Source organism: Pristiophorus japonicus, chromosome 7, assembly GCF_044704955.1.
Source record: "Pristiophorus japonicus isolate sPriJap1 chromosome 7, sPriJap1.hap1, whole genome shotgun sequence".
Classification (NCBI taxonomy): Eukaryota; Metazoa; Chordata; class Chondrichthyes; family Pristiophoridae; genus Pristiophorus; species Pristiophorus japonicus.
Genome location: NC_091983.1, coordinates 251,689,213 through 251,708,697, shown reverse-complemented (window position 1 = coordinate 251,708,697; position 19,485 = coordinate 251,689,213). Strand labels below are relative to the sequence as shown.

General features: G+C 49.5%; 1 protein-coding gene across 1 annotated transcript; it reads right to left on the bottom strand.

Moving 5' to 3' along the window:
* Positions 1-214: 214 nt before the first annotated feature.
* On the bottom strand, positions 215-16,899 carry mea1 (male-enhanced antigen 1). The gene is made up of 3 exons (XM_070885903.1): positions 16,604-16,899; positions 2,449-2,539; positions 215-2,217 (listed from the first exon to the last, which is right to left on the bottom strand). The coding sequence occupies exons 1-3, from the start codon at positions 16,835-16,837 to the stop codon at positions 2,057-2,059; spliced, it is 486 nt and encodes a 161-aa protein (XP_070742004.1). The 5' UTR covers positions 16,838-16,899; the 3' UTR covers positions 215-2,056.
* Between the last annotated feature and the right edge of the window lie 2,586 nt (positions 16,900-19,485).

The window sequence follows — 19,485 nt, the reverse complement described above, 5'->3', positions numbered from 1 at the left end:
ATTGCTGAAGTCACATATAGGCCAGACCGGGTAAGGACGGCAGATTTTCTTCCCTAAAGGACCCTTGGGTTCGAGGTGGATAAATTGGCCTCAATGCACTGGTATATCCTCCACCCCCAACTCTGGGAAGCTTTTTGCCTGTGTCAGAGGCAGATACCGTGACTGCTTAAACAGTCAGAAAAGAGAAAGCAGTGACTCACATTCACCAAGTGAAGCCATTCTGAATGTGGTTTTAATGTTTCCACACAGCAGGTACATACAGACATGGACCAGTTTGGCACAAATACCAAGAAATCACAGCTCATTAAACAGGCTGGCATTACAACCATTCAGCATTATGGTCAAGGTCCGGGGGGAAAAAAACACACAAAGGACACTAGCTTCACATTCTGAACCTGGGTTTAAACCTCACAGCAAGACCAGAAACACCATCTCCAACAGCAGCTGTCTGAGTGCCAGCTGCATTTATGGCTATCCTGGCAAACATTTTAAAATTTAATCTTTTTAACTTAGTGGGGAATAGAACATTTCCCATTTCAGAAGACTTGCATTTATATAGCGCCTTTCACAACCACCAGAAGTCTCAAAGCGATTTACAGCCAATGAAGTACTTTTGGAGTGTAATCACTGTTGTAATGTGGGGAATGCAGCAGCCATTTTGTGCACAGCAAGCTCCCACAGCTATGTGGTAACCGTATGTTTTTGTTATGTTGATTTTAGGGATAGATATTGACCAGGACATCGGGGATAACACCCCTGCTCTTTGAAATAATGCCATGGGATCTTTTATATCCACTTGAGTGCAGATGGGGTTTCGGTTTAACATCTCATCTGAAATATGGCACCTCCAACAGTGCAGCGCTCTCAGCACTGCATTGGAGTGTCAGCCTGGATTTTTGGGCTCAAGTCCCTCAAGAAACATGGTGTCTGTAGCAGGTACAGGGGGTTAGATACAGAGTAAAGCTCCCTCTACACTGTCCCATCAAACACTCCCAGGGCAGGTACAGGGGGTTAGATACAGAGTAAAGCTCCCTCTATACTGTCCCATCAAACACTCCCAGGGCAGGTACAGCACGGGTTAGATACAGAGTAAAGCTCCCTCTACACTGTCCCATCAAACACACCCAGGGCAGGTACAGCACGGGGTTAGATACAGAGTAAAGCTCCCTCTACACTGTCCTATCAAACACTCCCAGGGCAGGTACAGCACGGGTTAGATACAGAGTAAACTCCCTCTACACTGTCCCCATCAAACACTCCCAGGGCAGTTACAGCACGGGTTAGATACAGAGTAAAGCTCCCTCTACACTGTCCCCATCAAACACTCCCAGGGCAGGTACAGCACGGGTTAGATACAGAGTAAAGCTCCCTCTATACTGTCCCATCAAACACTCCCAGGGCAGGTACAGCACGGGTTAGATACAGAGTAAAGCTCCCTCTACACTGTCCCATCAAAAACTCCCAGGGCAGGTACAGCACGGGGTTAGATACAGAGTAAAGCTCCCTCTATACTGTCCCATCAAACACTCCCAGGGCAGGTACAGCACGGGTTAGATACAGAGTAAAGCTCCCTCTACACTGTCCCATCAAAAACTCCCAGGGCAGGTACAGCACGGGATTAGATACAGAGTAAAGCTCCCTCTACCATCCCTTTAGCACCAATGCAACAATTATTTTCTTTCCCACACCAGCTGTCCTGTGGCGTGTCTCAGATTTCCAATTGGAGGTGGACACTGGACCCACTATGGAAACTCCTAGCCTCCTTCAATCTGAATTCAGTGTAAACTTATCCCAAACAGCAGCGGATTAAAGGATTCTTCAGCTGTTAATATTTATAAAATGGTTAACTGGGCTTCATTCATTTTTACCATACATTTAAATGCCCCATGATTGCTGCCACTAAACACCCTGGATAGAGGGCCTCCCCAAGATCACCATTAAGAGTTCCCACAGAGTGATGTCCATTGAGTGTCGGTGCAGAGTGACGTCCATTGAGAAGGTGCCTATGGTTCGCTGCAGTTTCTCACCGTGGAGTCGCCGCAGATTGGAGCCGGGGTTATTCTTCTCCCGTCTCCCTCGCTGCCGACTGTCTGGTTTCTATTGTCTGTCGAACAACAGACTGCCACTGCTCATCGGAGATCTCCTGGGCCCACGATGGGACCCCCAGGCTGGGGATCTTGATTGCAGCCATGGTCCTCTTCACCAACTCCACGTGTGCTACAGGAGAAAGACCAAACAAGGATTGAAGGAGGAACTGATACCGAGACAGGAACAATTTATACCGCCTCGAACTTCCCCACTGACCCCCTCCCCAGAGTTCAGCCAATGACCCCGCCCCCCCACACAGGGTTGGCCACTGACCCCCACCTGTTTCCATTCCTCTCGCTCTCTCTCTGACCTGGGTCCATTCCCCCCTCTAGCTCCCTCTCTCTCTCTCTCGGACTTTACCTGGATCCATGGGTATAGACTGCCGACTGCTTTGCTCTGAAGCCTCCTCGTCACTGTCCACAGGTGCCTCTGGCAGGTAGAGCCGCAGTTCCTGAAAAGACCACCGATATCGTCAGAAATGCGTCCACAGTGAAAACACCCAAGCTGTGAAGTGACATCATTACCGAAGCTGCTTTGTTGCGTATCCCATGTTGCCCCCTCAGGGGTAACTGACTAGTGCACCACCAGAATTACACAGGGGCTAAAAAGGTTTCATTGAGGACGAGATGCACGGACTCTGCCTGTACTCCCGTGAGTACAGAAGGTTAAGTGGTGATCTAATTGAAATGTTTACCATGATTAAAGGATTTGATTCGGTAGAAACTATTTTCCCTGATGAGGGAGACCAGAACAAGAGGGCATAACCTTAAAATTAGAGCTAGGCCGTTTCGGGGTATTGTCAGGAAGGGCTTCTTCACACAAAGGGCAGTGGAGAACTCTTCACCAAAAAGCTGCTGAGGCTGTCAACTGAAAATTTCAAAACTGATTGATCGATTTCTGCTGGGCAAAATATTCAGGGTTAGGGAACCAAGACGGGGTCGATGGAGTTAAGATACAGGATCTAATTGAATGGCGAACAGACTCAAGGGGCTGAACGGCCTCCTCCTGTTCCTAGTGGGTGATGCTGGTAACAAAGCATTGACAGCATAGGACAGGCCATTCGGCTCAATAGGTCCATGCCAGTGTTTATGTTCCACACGAGCCTCCTCCCACACTTCCTCATCTAACCCAATCAATATAAATATTGGCCAGGACCCCATGGAGAACTCTGTTCTTCAAATACTAGCCGTGGAACTTTAAAAAAATTCATTCATGGGTTGTTGTCGTCACTGGCAAGGCCGGCATTTATTGCCCATCCCTAATTGCCCTTGAGAAGGTGGTGGTGAACCATGTTCTTGAACCGCTGCAGTCTGGGTGGTGAAGGTACGCCCACAGTGCTGTTAGGGAGGGAGTGCCAGGATTTTGAAGGAAGGGTGATATATTTACAAGTCAGGATGCTGTGTGACTTGGAGGTAGTGGGGTTCCCAGGCACCTGCTTCCCTTGTCCTTCTAGGCAGTAGAGGTCGCGGGTTTGGGAGGTGCTGCCAATCTTTTACATCTCAACACGCAGACGAGTACTTAGTTTAACCACAACTCCGACAGTGCAGTACCTCACGGAAGTATCAGCCAACAGTTAGGCTTGAACTCATGACCTTCTGACTCAAGAGGGACCACAACTGTTTACAATATACATAGATGACCTGGAAGAGGGGACAGAGTGTAGTGCAACAAAATTTGCAGATGACACAAAGATTAGTGGGAAAGCGGGTTGTGCAGAGGACACAGAGAGGCTGCAAAGAGATTTAGATAGGTTAAGCGAATGGGGGCTAAGGTTTGACAGATGGAATACAATGTCGGAAAGTGAGAGGTCACCTTGGAAAAAAAACAGTAAAAGGGAATATTATTTGAATGGGGAGAAATTACAACATGCTACGGTGCAGAGGGACCTGGGGGTCCTTGTGCATGAATCCCAAAAAGTTAGTTTGCAGGTGCAACAGGTAATCAGGAAGGTGAATGGAATGTTGGCCTTCATTGCGAGAGGGATGGAGTACAAAATCAGGGAGGTCCTGCTGCAACTGTATAGGGTATTGGTGAGGCCGCACCTGGAGTACTGAGTGCAGTTTTGGTCACCTTACTTAAGGAAGGATATACTGGTTTTGGAGGGGTTACAGAGACGATTCACTCGGCTGATTCTGGAGATGAGGGAGTTACCTTATGATGATAGATTGAGTAGACTGGGTCATTGGGAGTTCAGAAGGATGAGGGGTGATCTTATAGAAACATTTAAAATAATGAAAGGGATAAACAAGATAGAGGCAGAGAGGTTGTTTCCACTGGTCGGGGAGACTAGAACTAGGGGGCACAGCCTCAAAATACGGGGAGCCAATTTAAAACCGAGTTGAGAAGGTATTTCTTCTCCCAGAGGGTTGTGAATCTGTGGAATTCTCTGCCCAAGGAAGCAGTTGAGGCTAGCTCATTGAATGTATTCAAATCACAGATAGATAGATTTTGAACCAATAAGGGAATTAAGGGTTATGGGGAGCGGGCGGGTAAGTGGAGCTGAGTTCACGGCCAGATCAGCCATGATCTTGTTGAATGGCGGAGCAGGCTCGAGGGGCTAGATGGCCTACTCCTGTTCCTAATTCTTATGTTCTTACGAGAGTACGAACACTGAACCAAAATATGCAAGTGGGCAGAACAACAGAGGAAATGGACAAATATACACATTGAAGAACAGAAGAAATAGGAGAAAGCCATCTGGCCCCTTGAGGCTGCTCCACCATTTAATAAGATCATGGCTGATCTGATTATGGGCTCAGTTCCACTTCCCTGCCCGCTCCCCATAACCCTTTACTCCCTTATCGCTCAAAAATCTGTCCATCTCCGCCTTAAATATATTCAGTGACCCAGCCTCCACAGCTCTCTGGGGCAGAGAACTCCACAGATTTACAACCCTCAGAGAAGAAATTCCTCCTCATCTCAGTTCTAAATGGGCGTCCCCTTATTCTGAAACTATGCCCCCAAACCTAGATTCCCCCACGAAGGGAAACATCCTCTCTGCATCCACCTTGTTGAGCCCCCTGAGTATCTTATAAGTTACAATAAGATCACATCTCATTCTTCTAAACTCCAATGAGTATAGGCCTAACCTCAACCTTTCTTCATAAGTCATCCCCTTCAGGAATCCACCGAGTGAACCTTCTCTGAACTGCCTCCAATGCAAGTATATCCCTGCTTAAATAAGGAGACCAAAACTGTACGCAGTACTCCAGGTGTGGTCTCACCAATACCCTACATAATTGGAACATGACTTCCTTACCTTATACCCAAAGGGTTTTCAGAGCTATAAGGTATTTTATTAAGGAGCAGCAGTTTTAAATATAATCACACCGGGAGTTCTGAAGTTGTGTTTCCAGGATTAAAGACATCTCCTCGCCGGCTGGAGAAGAACTTGGAGTGGGAGGGGAGGATCCAGTTGTCGTGGTCCACGTAGGAACCAACGACACAGGTAGAACGAGAAATTAGATTCTGTTGTAAGAGTTTGAGGAGTTGGGGTCCAAATTAAAAAGCAGAACCCAAAAGGTAATAATCTCTGGATTATTGCCCGAGCCATGAACCAATTGGTATAGGGACAAGCAGATTAGAAAGTTAAATGTGTGGCTCAAAGAGTGGTGTGGGAGGCAGGGGTTTTGCTTCATGGGGCACTGGCACCAGAACTAGGGAAAGAGGGAGCTGTTCCGTTGGGATGGGCTCCACTTAAATTGGGCTGAAACCAGTGTCCTGGCGAATCGAATAACTAGGGCAGTAGACAGGGCTTTAAACTAATGAAGGGGGTGGGTTGAGGGAGGATTCAGGAAAGAGTAAATTTAAAAGCACCAAGAGAAATGTCAAGGCTCTAGAGCAGAGTTTTGGATAAAAATAAGCAGTGGGTCAGGAAGGGACAGAGAGAGTAACAAAGGTAATGGGGCATCAGTGACTAAAGTGACATCAGCGAAAGTAGAAAAAAAGTCAAAGCTAAAGGCACTATATCTGAATGCACGTAGCATTCGCAACAAAATAGACGAATTAATAGCGCAGATAAAAATTAATAGGTTTGATCGAATAGCCATCACGGAGACGTGATTGCAAAGTGACCAAGGTTGGGTGACTTGGACAGGTTAGGTGAGTGGGCAAATGCATGGCAGATGCAGTATAATGTGGATAAATGTGAGGTTATCCACTTTGGTGGCAAAAACAGGAAGGCAGAATATTATCTGAATGGTGACAGATTAGGAAAAGGGGAGGTGCAACAAGACCTGAGTGTCATGGTACATCAGTCATTGAAAGTTGGCATGCAGGTACAGCAGGCGGTGAAGAGGACAAATGGCCTGTCCAAGTCACCCTGCAGCCTCTTAGCGTCCCCCTCACAGCTCACACCGCCACCCAGCTTAGTGTCATCTGCAAACTTGGAGATATTACTCAATTCCTTCGTCTAAATCATGAATGTATATTGTAAAGAGCTGGGGTCCCAGCACTGAGCCCTGCGACACTCCACTAGTCACTGCCTGCCATTCTGAAAAGGACCCGTTTATCCCGACTCCCTGCTTCCTGTCTGCCAACCAGTTCTCTATCCACGTCAGTATATTACCCCCAATACCATGTGCTTTGATTTTGCACACCAATCTCTTGTGTGGGATCTTGTCAAAAGCCTTTTGAAAGTCCAAATACACCATATCCACTGGTTCTCCCTTGTCCACTCTACTAGTTATATCCTCAAATAATTCTAGAAGATTTGTCAAGCATGATTTCCCTTTCTTAAATCCATGCTGACTTGGACCGATCCTGTCACTGCTTTCCAAATGCGCTGCTATTTCATCTTTAATAATTGATTCCAACATTTTGCCCACTACTGATGGCAGGCTAACAGGCTAACCTGTTTTCAATCTCCCTCTTTTAAAAAGTGGTGTTACATTAGCTACCCTCAAGTCCATAGGAACTGATCCAGAGTCGATAGACTGTTGGAAAATGATCACCAATGCATCCACTATTTCTAGGGCCACTTCCTTAAGTACTCTGGGATGCAAACTATCAGGCCCCGATGATTTATCGGCCTTTAATCCCATCAATTTCCCTAACACAACTTCCCACCTAACAAGGATTTCCTTCAGTTCCTCCTTCTCACTAGACCCTCGGTCCCCTAGTATTTCTGGAAGGTTATTTGTGTCTTCCTTCGTGAAGACAGAACCAAAGTATTTGTTCAATTGGTCTGCCATTTCTTTGTTCCCCATTATATCACCTGAATCTGATGTTTGCCTTCACTAATCTTTTTCTCTTCACATATCTATAGAAGCTTTTGCAGTCAGTTTTTATGTTCCCAGCAAGCTTCCTCTCATATTCTTATTTTCCCCCTCCTAATTAAACCCTTTGTCCTCCTCTGCTCAATTATAAAATTCTCCCAGTCCTCAGGTTTGCTGCTTTTTCTGGCCAATTTATATGCCTCTTCCTTGAATTTAACACTATCCTTAATTTCCCTTGTTAGCCACGGTTGAGCCACCTTCCCCGTTTTATTTTTACTCCAGACAGGGATGTACAATTGTATGCATGTAGTCCTATGTTGCAGCAGTCCCAGGTTGGTACCTCAGCTATTGCTGCTCCTACATTCATTGGTTCACCCTTATCTACCCTGATAGTTACACTCTCAAAAAACTCATACCTCCCAAACCTGCGACCTAGAAGGACAAGGGCAGCAGTTGCATGGGAACACCATCATTTGTAAGTTCCCCTCCAAGTTACACACCATCCTGACTTGGGAATATATCAGCGTTCCTTCATCGTTGTTGAGTCAAAATCCTGGAACTCCCTCCTTAACAGCACTGTGGGAGTACCTTCACCACATGGACTGCAGCGGTTCAAGACAGCGGCTCACCACCACCTTCTCAAGGGCCATTAGCGATGGTCAATAATATTGGCCTGGCCGGTGACGGCCATATCCCTTGAACGAATAAAAAAAAATTTCAACCACGAATTCCCTTTCATAAAACCGCTCTGACTCTGCCTAATCATAATGACTTTCCAAGTGCCCTATTACCACTTCCATAATATTCTAGCATTGTCCTTACTACTGATGTCAGGCTAAATGGACTGTAGTTTCCTGTTTTCTCTCTCCCTCCTTTCTTGAATAGCACAGTTACATCTTCTACCATTCAATCCGCTGGGACCGTTCTAGAATCTAGGGAATTCTGGAATATCAAAACTAATGTGTGCACTATCTGTTCAGCCTCCTCTTAAATCTCTAGTGTGCAGTCCAGGCCATCGGGTCCAGGGCATTTGTCAGCTTTTAGTCCCATTAATTCTTCCAGTACTATTTTTTCACTAATATTTATGTTCCTCACTGTCATTAGACCCTTGGTTCTTTGTGTCCTCTAGTGTGAAGACAGGTAAAATATTTGTTTAACGTCTCTGCCATTTCCTTATTCCCCATTACAATTTCCCCTGTCTCTGCCTCTAATGGACCAACATTTAATGTCAGTAATCTCTTGCTTTTTACATACTTGTAAGAGCTCTTACAATCTGTTTTATGTCTCTTCCTAGTTTACTTTCATATTCAATTTATCTCTATCAGTTTCTTGGTTATCCTTTGCTGATTTTTAAAACACTCGCAATCCTTAGGCTTACCACTCTTTCTGGCAACATTGTAAGCTTCTTCTTTAATCTAATTCCATCCCTAACTTCCCTGGTTAGTTTTTTTTCCTCAAGGGAATGTGTATTCGTTGAGAATTAGGAATTATTTCTTTAAATGTTTGCCATTTCTTATCTACCGTCATATCTTTTAATCTAATTTCCCAATCTACCTCAGCCAACTCTCCCTTCATGCCTCCATAACTGGCTTTGTTTAAACTTAAAACCACAGTTTCGGACTGAACCACAGCACTCTCAAATTTAATATGAAGTTCTATTATGATCACTCTTCCCCAGAGGATCCTTTGCTATATTACTAATTAACCTTGTCTCATTACACAATACTGGATCTAAAATAACCTGTTTTCTAGTTGGTTCCTGGACATATTGTTCCAGAAAACGGTCTTGAATGCATTCCATGAATTCATCCACGCAACAACTGTTGCCAATTTGGTTTGCCCAGTCTGTATGAAGATTGAAGACCCCGGGATTACTGTATTACCCTTGTTACATGCACTTCTAATTTCCTGATTTATACACTGCGCAACACTATGATTACTGTTAAGGTAAGGGTCTTTTCTGACCATTGTTATTTCGTAGCTCCATGAGTCAACGTTATCAAAGGCCTTTTGAAAATCCAAATATATTACATCTACGACATTACCCTTATCTACCATGTCTGTTACTTCAAAGAATTCAACAAATTTGGTCAAACATGACCTTCCCTTTTGAAATCCGTGCTGATTTTTTCAGTTTCTACCTATTACATCTTTGAGTAAAGATTCTATCATCTTTCTGACCACATTAAGCTAAATGGTCTATAGTTCCCTCGACTTGTTCTATCTCCTTTTTTAAAATATAGGAATAACATCAGCCAGTCCCCCAGCACGAGTCCCTGTTCTATTATGTTTATAAATATATGTAATGGTGCAGCTGTGATCTCTCTACCTCACCACCACCTCTCTCGACCCCTCCACGGTCTCTAATTTGTCACACGGCTTATCTGACATCCAGTCCTGGAGCAGCAGAAATTGCCACCAACTAAATATTTTCAGTCTTTGTCACAAACCCTTACCCTAACCACTGACTCCATCTCTCTCACCAGCAACTGCCTGATGCTGAACCCGACCACACACCACCTTGGTGTTGTGTTTGACCTGGAGGTGAGCTTCCAACCACAAAGTACCAAGACCGCCCACTTACAATGCCGCCGATCTTTCTGTCATTGGCAAACTTGGATATGTGGTTCTCTATCCCAAAACATCATGGCCAGGTACAGAAAATAATCAAAAAGGCTAATGGAATGCTGGCCTTTGTATGTAAGAGGACTAAGATGACATCAGGGGGTAGAAGTTATGCTGCAGCGGTACAAAACCCTGGTTAGACCACACCTGGAGCACTGTGAGCAGTTCTGGGCATCACACCTGAGGAAAGATACCTGGACTTCAAGTTATGAGATTACATAAATTAGGGTTGAATTCCCTAGAATTTAGAAGGTGAAGGGGTGATCTGATCAAAGTTTACAAGATATTAAGGGGAACAGACAGAGAAAGTGTTCACGTTGGGGATTCTCGGACCAGGGGACATTGTCTAAAAATTACAGCCAGACATTTCAGAAGTGAAATTAGGAAACACTTCTATACACAAAAATGTTAAATTTGGAACTCTCTTCCGCAAACAGCAATTGATGCTGGGGGTACGGTAGCAAAGTGGTTATTGGGCTAGTAATCCAGAGACGTGAGTTCAAATCCCATCACAGCAGTTGGGGAATTTAAATTCAATTAAATAAATTTGGAATAAAAGGCTGGGATCAGTAACGGTGACCATACAACTACCGGATTGTCGTTAAAAACCAAAGTCCTTCAGGGAAGGAAATCTGCTCCCTTACTCGCTCTGGCATGGTCTGTATGTGACACCAGACCCACAACAATGTGGTCTGAAATGGCCTAGCAAGCCACTCAGCTGCACCAAACAGCCATGACAAAGTCACTGTGGGCTTCAAGAAGATGTGCGATAAATGCTGACTTTACCAGCCACGCACTCACCCAGGAATTCATTGTTTTAAATTTAAATTGGACAGCTGTGGCTCAGTGGGTAACACTCTCGCCTCTGAGTCAGCAGTGCTGAGGGAGTGCCGCACTGTCGGAGGTGCCGCACTGTCGGAGGTCCCGTCAGCTATCTCAGGTGGACGTAAAAGATTCCATGGCACTATTTCGAAGAAGAGAAGGGGAGTTATACCCGGAGTCGTGGCCAATATTTATCCCTCAATCAACATAACAAAAAACAGATTATCTGGTTATCACATTGCTGTTTGTGGGAGCTTGCTGTGCGCAAATTGGCTGCCGCACAGTACAACAGTGACTACACTCCAAAAGTACTTCATTGGCTGTAAAGCGCTTTGAGACATCCGGTGGTCATGAAAGGCGCTATATAAATCCAAGTCTTTCTTTATTGATAGCTTTCTGTCAAGCAGAGGTACTGAGGGATATAGGTCACGGGCTACAACCAGAGGTACTGAGGGATCTGGGTCCTAAGGTCCTGAGGGATCTGGATCCTGAGGGATCTGGATTTTGAGGTACTGAGGGATCTGGGTCCTGAGGTACTGAGGGATCTGGGTCCTGAGGGATCTGGGTCCTGAGGTACTGAGGGATCTGGGTCCTGAGGTACTGAGGGATCTGGGTACTGAGGGATCTGGGTCTTGAGGTACTGAGGGATCTGGGTCCTGAGGGATCTGGGTCCTGAGGTACTGAGAGATCTGGATCTTGAGGTACTGAGGGATCTGGGTCCTGAGGGATCTGGGTCCTGAGGTACTGAGGGATCTGGGTCCTGAGGTACTGAGGGATCTGGGTCCTGAGGTACTGAGGGATCTGGGTCCTGAGGTACTGAGGGATCTGGGTCCTGAGGGATCTGGATCCTGAGGTACTGAGGGATCTGGGTCCTGAGGTACTGAGAGATCTGGATCTTGAGGGATCTGGGTCCTGAGGTATTGAGGGATCTGGGTCCTGAGGTATTGAGGGATCTGGGTCCTGAGGTACGGAGGGATTGAGTCCTGAGGTACTGAGGGATCTGGGTCCTGAGGGATTGGGTCCTGAGGGATTGAGGGATTGGGTCCTGAGGTACTGAGGTATCTGGGTCCTGAGGTACTGAGGATCTGGATCCTGAGGTATTGAGGGATCTGGGTCCTGAGGTATTGAGGGATCTGGGTCCTGAGGTATTGAGGGATCTGGGTCCTGAGGTATTGAGGGATCTGGGTCCTGAGGTATTGAGGGATCTGGGTCCTGAGGTACTGAGGGATCTGGGTCCTGAGGTACTGAGGGATCTGGGTCCTGAGGTATTGAGGGATTGGGTCCTGAGGTACTGAGGGATCTGGGTCCTGAGGTATTGAGGGATCTGGGTCCTGAGGTACTGAGGGATCTGGGTCCTGAGGTACTGATGGATCTGGGTCCTGAGGTATTGAGGGATCTGGGTCCTGAGGGATTGAGGGATCTGGGTTCTGAGGGATCTGGGTCCTGAGGTACTGAGGGATCTGGGTCCTGAGGTACTGATGGATCTGGGTCCTGAGGTATTGAGGGATCTGGGTCCTGAGGGATCTGGGTCCTGAGGTACTGAGGGATCTGGGTCCTGAGGTACTGAGGGATCTGGGTCCTGAGGTACTGAGGGATCTGGGTCCTGAGGTACTGAGGGATCTGGATCCTGAGGTACTGAGGGATCTGGGTCCTGAGGTACTGAGAGATCTGGATCTTGAGGGATCTGGGTCCTGAGGTATTGAGGGATCTGGGTCCTGAGGTATTGAGGGATCTGGGTCCTGAGGTACTGAGGGATCTGGGTCCTGAGGTACTGAGAGATCTGGATCTTGAGGGATCTGGGTCCTGAGGTACTGAGGATCTGGATCCTGAGGTATTGAGGGATCTGGGTCCTGAGGTATTGAGGGATCTGGGTCCTGAGGTATTGAGGGATCTGGGTCCTGAGGTATTGAGGGATCTGGGTCCTGAGGTATTGAGGGATCTGGGTCCTGAGGTACTGAGGGATCTGGGTCCTGAGGTACTGAGGGATCTGGGTCCTGAGGGATCTGTGTCCTGAGGTATTGAGGGATTGGGTCCTGAGGTACTGAGGGATCTGGGTCCTGAGGTATTGAGGGATCTGGGTCCTGAGGTACTGAGGGATCTGGGTCCTGAGGTACTGATGGATCTGGGTCCTGAGGTATTGAGGGATCTGGGTCCTGAGGGATTGAGGGATCTGGGTTCTGAGGGATCTGGGTCCTGAGGGATTGAGGGATCTGGGTCCTGAGGTACTGAGGGATCTGGGTCCTGAGGGATTGAGGGATCTGGGTCCTGAGGGATTGAGGGATCTGGGTCCTGAGGGATTGAGGGATCTGGGTCCTGAGGGATTGAGGGATCTGGGTCCTGAGGTACTGAGGGATCTGGGTCCTGAGGTACTGAGGGATCTGGGTCCTGAGGGATCTGGGTCCTGAGGGATCTGGGTCCTGAGGTATTGAGGGATTGAGTCCTGAGGTCCTGAGGGATCTGGGTCCTGAGGGATCTGGGTCCTGAGGTATTGAGGGATTGAGTCCTGAGGTCCTGAGGGATCTGGGTCCTGAGGTATCTGGGTCCTGAGGTACTGAGGGATTGAGTCCTGAGGTACTGAGGGATCTGGGTCCTGAGGTACTGAGGATCTGGGTCCTGAGGTACTGAGGGATTGAGTCCTGAGGGATCTGGGTCCTGAGGTACTGAGTCCTGAGGGATTGAGTCCTGAGGTCCTGAGGGATCTGGGTCCTGAGGTACTGAGGGATTGAGTCCTGAGGTACTGAGTCCTGAGGGATTGAGTCCTGAGGTACTGAGGGATCTGGGTCTTGAGGGATCTGGGTCCTGAGGGATTGAGTCCTGAGGGATTGAGTCCTGAGGTACTGAGGGATCTGGGTCTTGAGGGATCTGGGTCCTGAGGTACTGAGTCCTGAGGGATTGAGTCCTGAGGTACTGAGGGATCTGGGTCCTGAGGTACTGAGGGATCTGGGTCCTGAGGTACTGAGTCCTGAGGGATTGAGTCCTGAGGTACTGAGGGATCTGGGTCCTGAGGTACTGAGGGATCTGGGTCCTGAGGTACTGAGGGATTGAGTCCTGAGGTACTGAGGGATTGAGTCCTGAGGTACTGAGGGATTGAGTCCTGAGGTACTGAGGGATTGAGTCCTGAGGGATCTGGGTCCTGAGGGATCTGGGTCCTGAGGTACTGAGGGATCTGGGTCCTGAGGTACTGAGGGATTGAGTCCTGAGGTACTGAGGGATTGAGTCCTGAGGTACTGAGGGATCTGGGTCCTGAGGTACTGAGGGATCTGGGTCCTGAGGTACTGAGGGATTGAGTCCTGAGGTACTGGGCCCTGAGGTACTGAGGGATTGAGTCCTGAGGTACTGAGGGATCTGGGTCCTGAGGGATCTGGGTCTTGAGGTACTGAGGGATTGAGTCCTGAGGTACTGAGGTACTGGGCCCTGAGGTACTGAGGGATTGAGTCCTGAGGTACTGAGGGATCTGGGCCCTGAGGTACTGAGGGATTGAGTCCTGAGGTACTGGGTCTTGAGGTACTGAGGGATTGAGTCCTGAGGTACTGAGGGATCTGGGCCCTGAGGTACTGAGGGATCTGGGTCCTGAGGGATTGAGTCCTGAGGTACTGAGGGATTGGGTCCTGAGGTACTGAGGGATCTGGGTCCTGAGGTATTGAGGGATTGAGTTCTGAGGTACTGAGGGATCTGGGCCCTGAGGTACTGAGGGATCTGGGTCCTGAGGTATTGAGGGATTGAGTCCTGAGGTACTGAGGGATCTGGGTCCTGAGGTACTGAGGGATCTGGGTCCTGAGGTACTGAGGGATCTGGGTCCTGAGGTACTGAGGGATCTGGGTCCTGAGGTATTGAGGGATTGAGTCCTGAGGTACTGAGGGATCTGGGCCCTGAGGTACTGAGGGATCTGGGTCCTGAGGTACTGAGGGATTGAGTCCTGAGGTACTGAGGGATCTGGGTCCTGAGGTACTGAGGGATCTGGGTCCTGAGGTATTGAGGGATTGAGCCCTGAGGTACTGAGGGATCTGGGCCCTGAGGTACTGAGGGATCTGGGCCCTGAGGTACTGAGGTACTGGGTCCTGAGGTACTGAGGGATCTGGGTCCTGAGGTACTGAGGTACTGGGTCCTGAGGTACTGAGGGATCTGGGCCCTGAGGTACTGAGGGATCTGGGTCCTGAGGTACTGAGGGATCTGGGCCCTGAGGTACTGAGGGATCTGGGTCCTGAGGGATCTGGGTCCTGAGGGATCTGGGTCCTGAGGTACTGAGGGATTGGGTCCTGAGGTACTGAGGTACTGGGTCCTGAGGTACTGAGGTACTGGGTCCTGAGGTACTGAGGGATTGGGTCCTGAGGTACTGAGGGATCTGGGTCCTGAGGGATTGGGCCCTGAGGTACTGAGGGATCTGGGTCCTGAGGTACTGAGGGATCTGGGTCCTGAGGTACTGAGGTACTGGGTCCTGAGGTACTGAGGGATCTGGGCCCTGAGGTACTGAGGGATCTGGGCCCTGAGGTACTGAGGGATCTGGGTCCTGAGGTACTGAGGGATCTGGCCCCTGAGGTACTGAGGGATCTGGGCCCTGAGGTACTGAGGGATCTGGGTCCTGAGGTACTGAGGGATCTGGGTCCTGAGGTACTGAGGGATCTGGGTCCTGAGGTACTGGGCCCTGAGGTACTGAGGGATTGGGTCCTGAGGTACTGAGGGATCTGGGTCCTGAGGTACTGAGGGATCTGGGCCCTGAGGTACTGAGGGATTGGGTCCTGAGGTACTGAGGGATCTGGGTCCTGAGGTACTGAGGGATCTGGGTCCTGAGGTACTGAGGGATCTGGGTCCTGAGGTACTGGGCCCTGAGGTACTGAGGGATCTGGGTCCTGAGGTACTGAGGGATCTGGGTCCTGAGGTACTGGGCCCTGAGGTACTGAGGGATCTGGGTCCTGAGGTACTGAGGGATCTGGGTCCTGAGGTACTGAGGGATCTGGGTCCTGAGGTACTGAGGGATCTGGGTCCTGAGGTATTGGGCCCTGAGGTACTGAGGGATTGGGTCCTGAGGTATTGGGCCCTGAGGTACTGAGGTACTGGGTCCTGAGGTACTGGGTCCTGAGGTACTGAGGTACTGGGCCCTGAGGTCCTGAGGGATTGAGTCCTGAGGTATTGGGCCCTGAGGTACTGAGGGATCTGGGCCCTGAGGTACTGAGGGATTGGGCCCTGAGGTACTGAGGGATCTGGGCTCTGAGGGATTGGGTCCTGAGGTACTGAGGTACTGGGTCCTGAGGTACTGGGTCCTGAGGTACTGGGCCCTGAGGGATTGAGTCCTGAGGTATTGGGCCCTGAGGTACTGAGGGATCTGGGCCCTGAGGTACTGAGGGATTGGGCCCTGAGGTATTGGGCCCTGAGGTACTGAGGGATCTGGGCCCTGAGGTACTGAGGGATTGGGCCCTGAGGTACTGAGGTACTGAGGGATCTGGGCCCTGAGGGATTGGGTCCTGAGGTACTGAGGGATTGGGTCCTGAGGGATTGAGTCCTGAGGTACTGAGGGATCTGGGCCCTGAGGTACTGAGGGATTGGGCCCTGAGGTACTGAGGTACTGAGGGATCTGGGCCCTGAGGGATTGGGTCCTGAGGTACTGGGCCCTGAGGGATTGAGGGATTGAGTCCTGAGGTACTGAGGGATTGGGTCCTGAGGTACTGAGGGATCTGGGTCCTGAGGGATTGGGTCCTGAGGTATTGAGGGATCTGGGCCCTGAGGGATTGGGTCCTGAGGTACTGAGGGATTGGGTCCTGAGGGATTGAGTCCTGAGGTACTGAGGTACTGGGCCCTGAGGTACTGAGGTACTGGGGTACTGAGGGATCTGGGCCCTGTCCGCGGGCCCCGCTCACCTGCAGCCGCTCCCCGATGTCCTGCTGGGCCGCCCCCGGGCCCGGCTCCTGGTTGAGGGGCAGATACTGATAACCGCCGCCGCCGCCGGGCCCGGGGCCCTGGTCCCCGCCCTCCGCCTCCTCCTCCTCCTCGCTGCTCCACACCGCCGGCTCCGGCTCCAGCTCCAGCTCCAACCCGGGGCCCAGCTCCTGCTGCTCGTCCTCGGGCTCAGGTAACACCCGCTCCGGGCTCATCCTGCAGGCCTCGGGCCTCGGGCCTCCGCCTCGCCCTTGGCAACCGACACTTCCGGTCAACGAGGCGGCGGCACGCAGCAAGAGCGGCGGCGCGGACCCGGCCGCTGCTTCCGGCGCTGGGAGCTGCCCCCTGGCGGCGGGAGGACCGCACTGCAGGCGGCTCCCAGCAGTCAGGCTCAGTCTGGTCCCTGGCTCACAGCCCCTACTCCACACACACGGTCCAGGCTGAGGGAGTGCTGCTTTGTCGGAGGTGCCACCTGTGGGATCAGACCTTAAACCGAGGCCCCCCTCTGCCCTCTCAGGACACAAAAGATCCCCTGGCACTATTTCGAAGCAGGAGAGTTATCCCCGGTGCCCTGGCCAATATTTATCTCTCCGCTGGGCAGGCCACAATGTCCGCAGGCCAGACACGAGACTCCCAAAGCAAGTGCTCGACTCGGAACTGCTTCACGGCAAACGAGCCAAAGGCAGGCAGAGGAAACATTACAAGGACACCCTCAAAGCCTCCCTGATAAAGTGCAACATCCCCACCGACACCTGGGAGTCCCTGGCCAAAGAGCGCCCTAAGTGGAGGAAGTGAATCCGGGAGGGCGCTGAGCTCCTCGAGTCTCATCACCGAGAGCATGCAGAAAACAAGTGCAGGCAGCGGAAAGAGCGTGCAGCAAACCTGTCCCACCCATCCCTTCCCTCAACGACTATCTGTCCCACCTGTGACAGGGACTGTGGCTCTCGTATTGGACTGTTCAGCCACCTGAGAACTCATTTTTAGAGTGGAAGCAAGTCTTCCTCGATTTCGAGGGACTGCCTATGATGCTGATCCCTCAACCAACATCACTAAAACAGATAATCTAGTCATTATCACATTGCTGTTTGTGGGAGCTTTGCACAAATTGGCTGCTGCGTTTCCTACATTATAACGGTGACCACACATCAAAAAATATTTAATTGGCTGTAAAACGCTTTAGGACAGCCTGAGGTCATGAACGGCATTTGCATTAAAACTATTGCAATGTCTCTTATGGTGAAAAAATGAGCTGCAAGGAGGATGCTAAGAGGGTGATTTGGACAGGTTAGGTGAGTGGGCAAATGCATGGCAGATACAGTATAATGTGGATAAATGTGAGGTTATCCATTTTGGTAGCAAAAACACGAAAGCAGAATATTATCTGAATGGTGACAGATTAGGAAAAGGGGAGGTACAACGAGACCTGGGTGTCATGGTACATCAGTCACTGAAGGTAGAAGTTAAGTGTGGCCCTTATGGCTAAAGGGATCAGCGGGTATGGAGAGAAGACTGGGGTGGGGTACTAAGGTTGATTGATCAGCCATGATCATATTGAATGGCGGTGCAGGCTCGAAGGGCAGAATGGCCTGCTCCTGCACCTATTTTCTAGGTTATATGTTTCTAAGTAAGCACAGTGTCAGATGTTAAATTGGGCTTACAACCTACCACACATTTTGATCAGAGCTCTCACTCCCGAACTTGCGAATGTAATTGTCTGACAATGCTCCCCAGCAGCAAGCTGAACTGCAGAGACTTGATCTTTGAGGTATAAAGTGTATAGAAGGCACCTATTGACCTGAGCAGAGAGGGCAATATCCAGGGGGCATAGATTTAATGTAACTGATATGAGGATCAGAGGGGCTTTGAGGAGAATTCTTTTCACCCAGAGGATGGTGGGGGTCTGGAACTCACTGCCTGAAAGGATGGTAGAGGCAGAAACCCTCATCACATTTTAAAAGTACTTGGATATGCACTCGAAGTGCCGTAACCTGCTCAGCTGCGGACCAGGAGTTGGAAAGTGGGATTAGACTGGATAGCTTTTCAGCCCGCACCGACACGATGGGTCTCCTTCTATGCCGTAAATTTCCAAGGTTCTTTGCATGAGTAAAATCATGGCTGACCCTGTCAGTCTTATTCAAAAGCTCCACTTCCACACTCTTCAGGGTCTCCCCATTGCAAACAAGCACATGTGTGAAAAAAAGAAATCATCTTCAATTGCAAACCCATTCGAATTAATACCGCTATATCTTCCCCTTGCCTCTGTCCGTGCAGTGTTCTCCCCTCCTCTCCTGAAGGTACTCACTCCTTTTTGGATATGGTTCCACGGGCATTGAACACCTCAGAACTTCACATTTATTCAGCACCGTTAACATTAAAATATCTCAAGGTGCTTTTCAGGGAAGGCAATAGAAAATAAATAAATAAAACAATTAATGGAACAGAGGCTGGATCATGGTGTGGGGGGTGGGGGGGGAGGGTGTCACAAGAGGTGGCTTGTCCAGTAAATTATTCCCTGTTCAGTGGGATATTCATCGAATTACAGCACAGAAACCAGAGTTTATACTTAACACAAGCCTCCTCACAAATTATCTCGTCCCATTCCATCCCCTAACCATCTCCCATTCTCCCTTGTATGCATCATAATCGGCTTGCCAGCAAAGCTGAAACCCATGGAATGAAAGGGGCGGTTGCAGCTTGGATATGAAATTGGCGAAGGGTATATGTGCACAAATTGAAAGTGGCAGGGCAGGTTGGGAAAGCGGCTAAATAAAAGATCCTGGGCTTCATAAGTAGAGGCAGAGAGTACAAGAGCAAGGAGGTTATGCTGAACCTGTATAAAACATTGGTTAGGCTGGAGTATTGT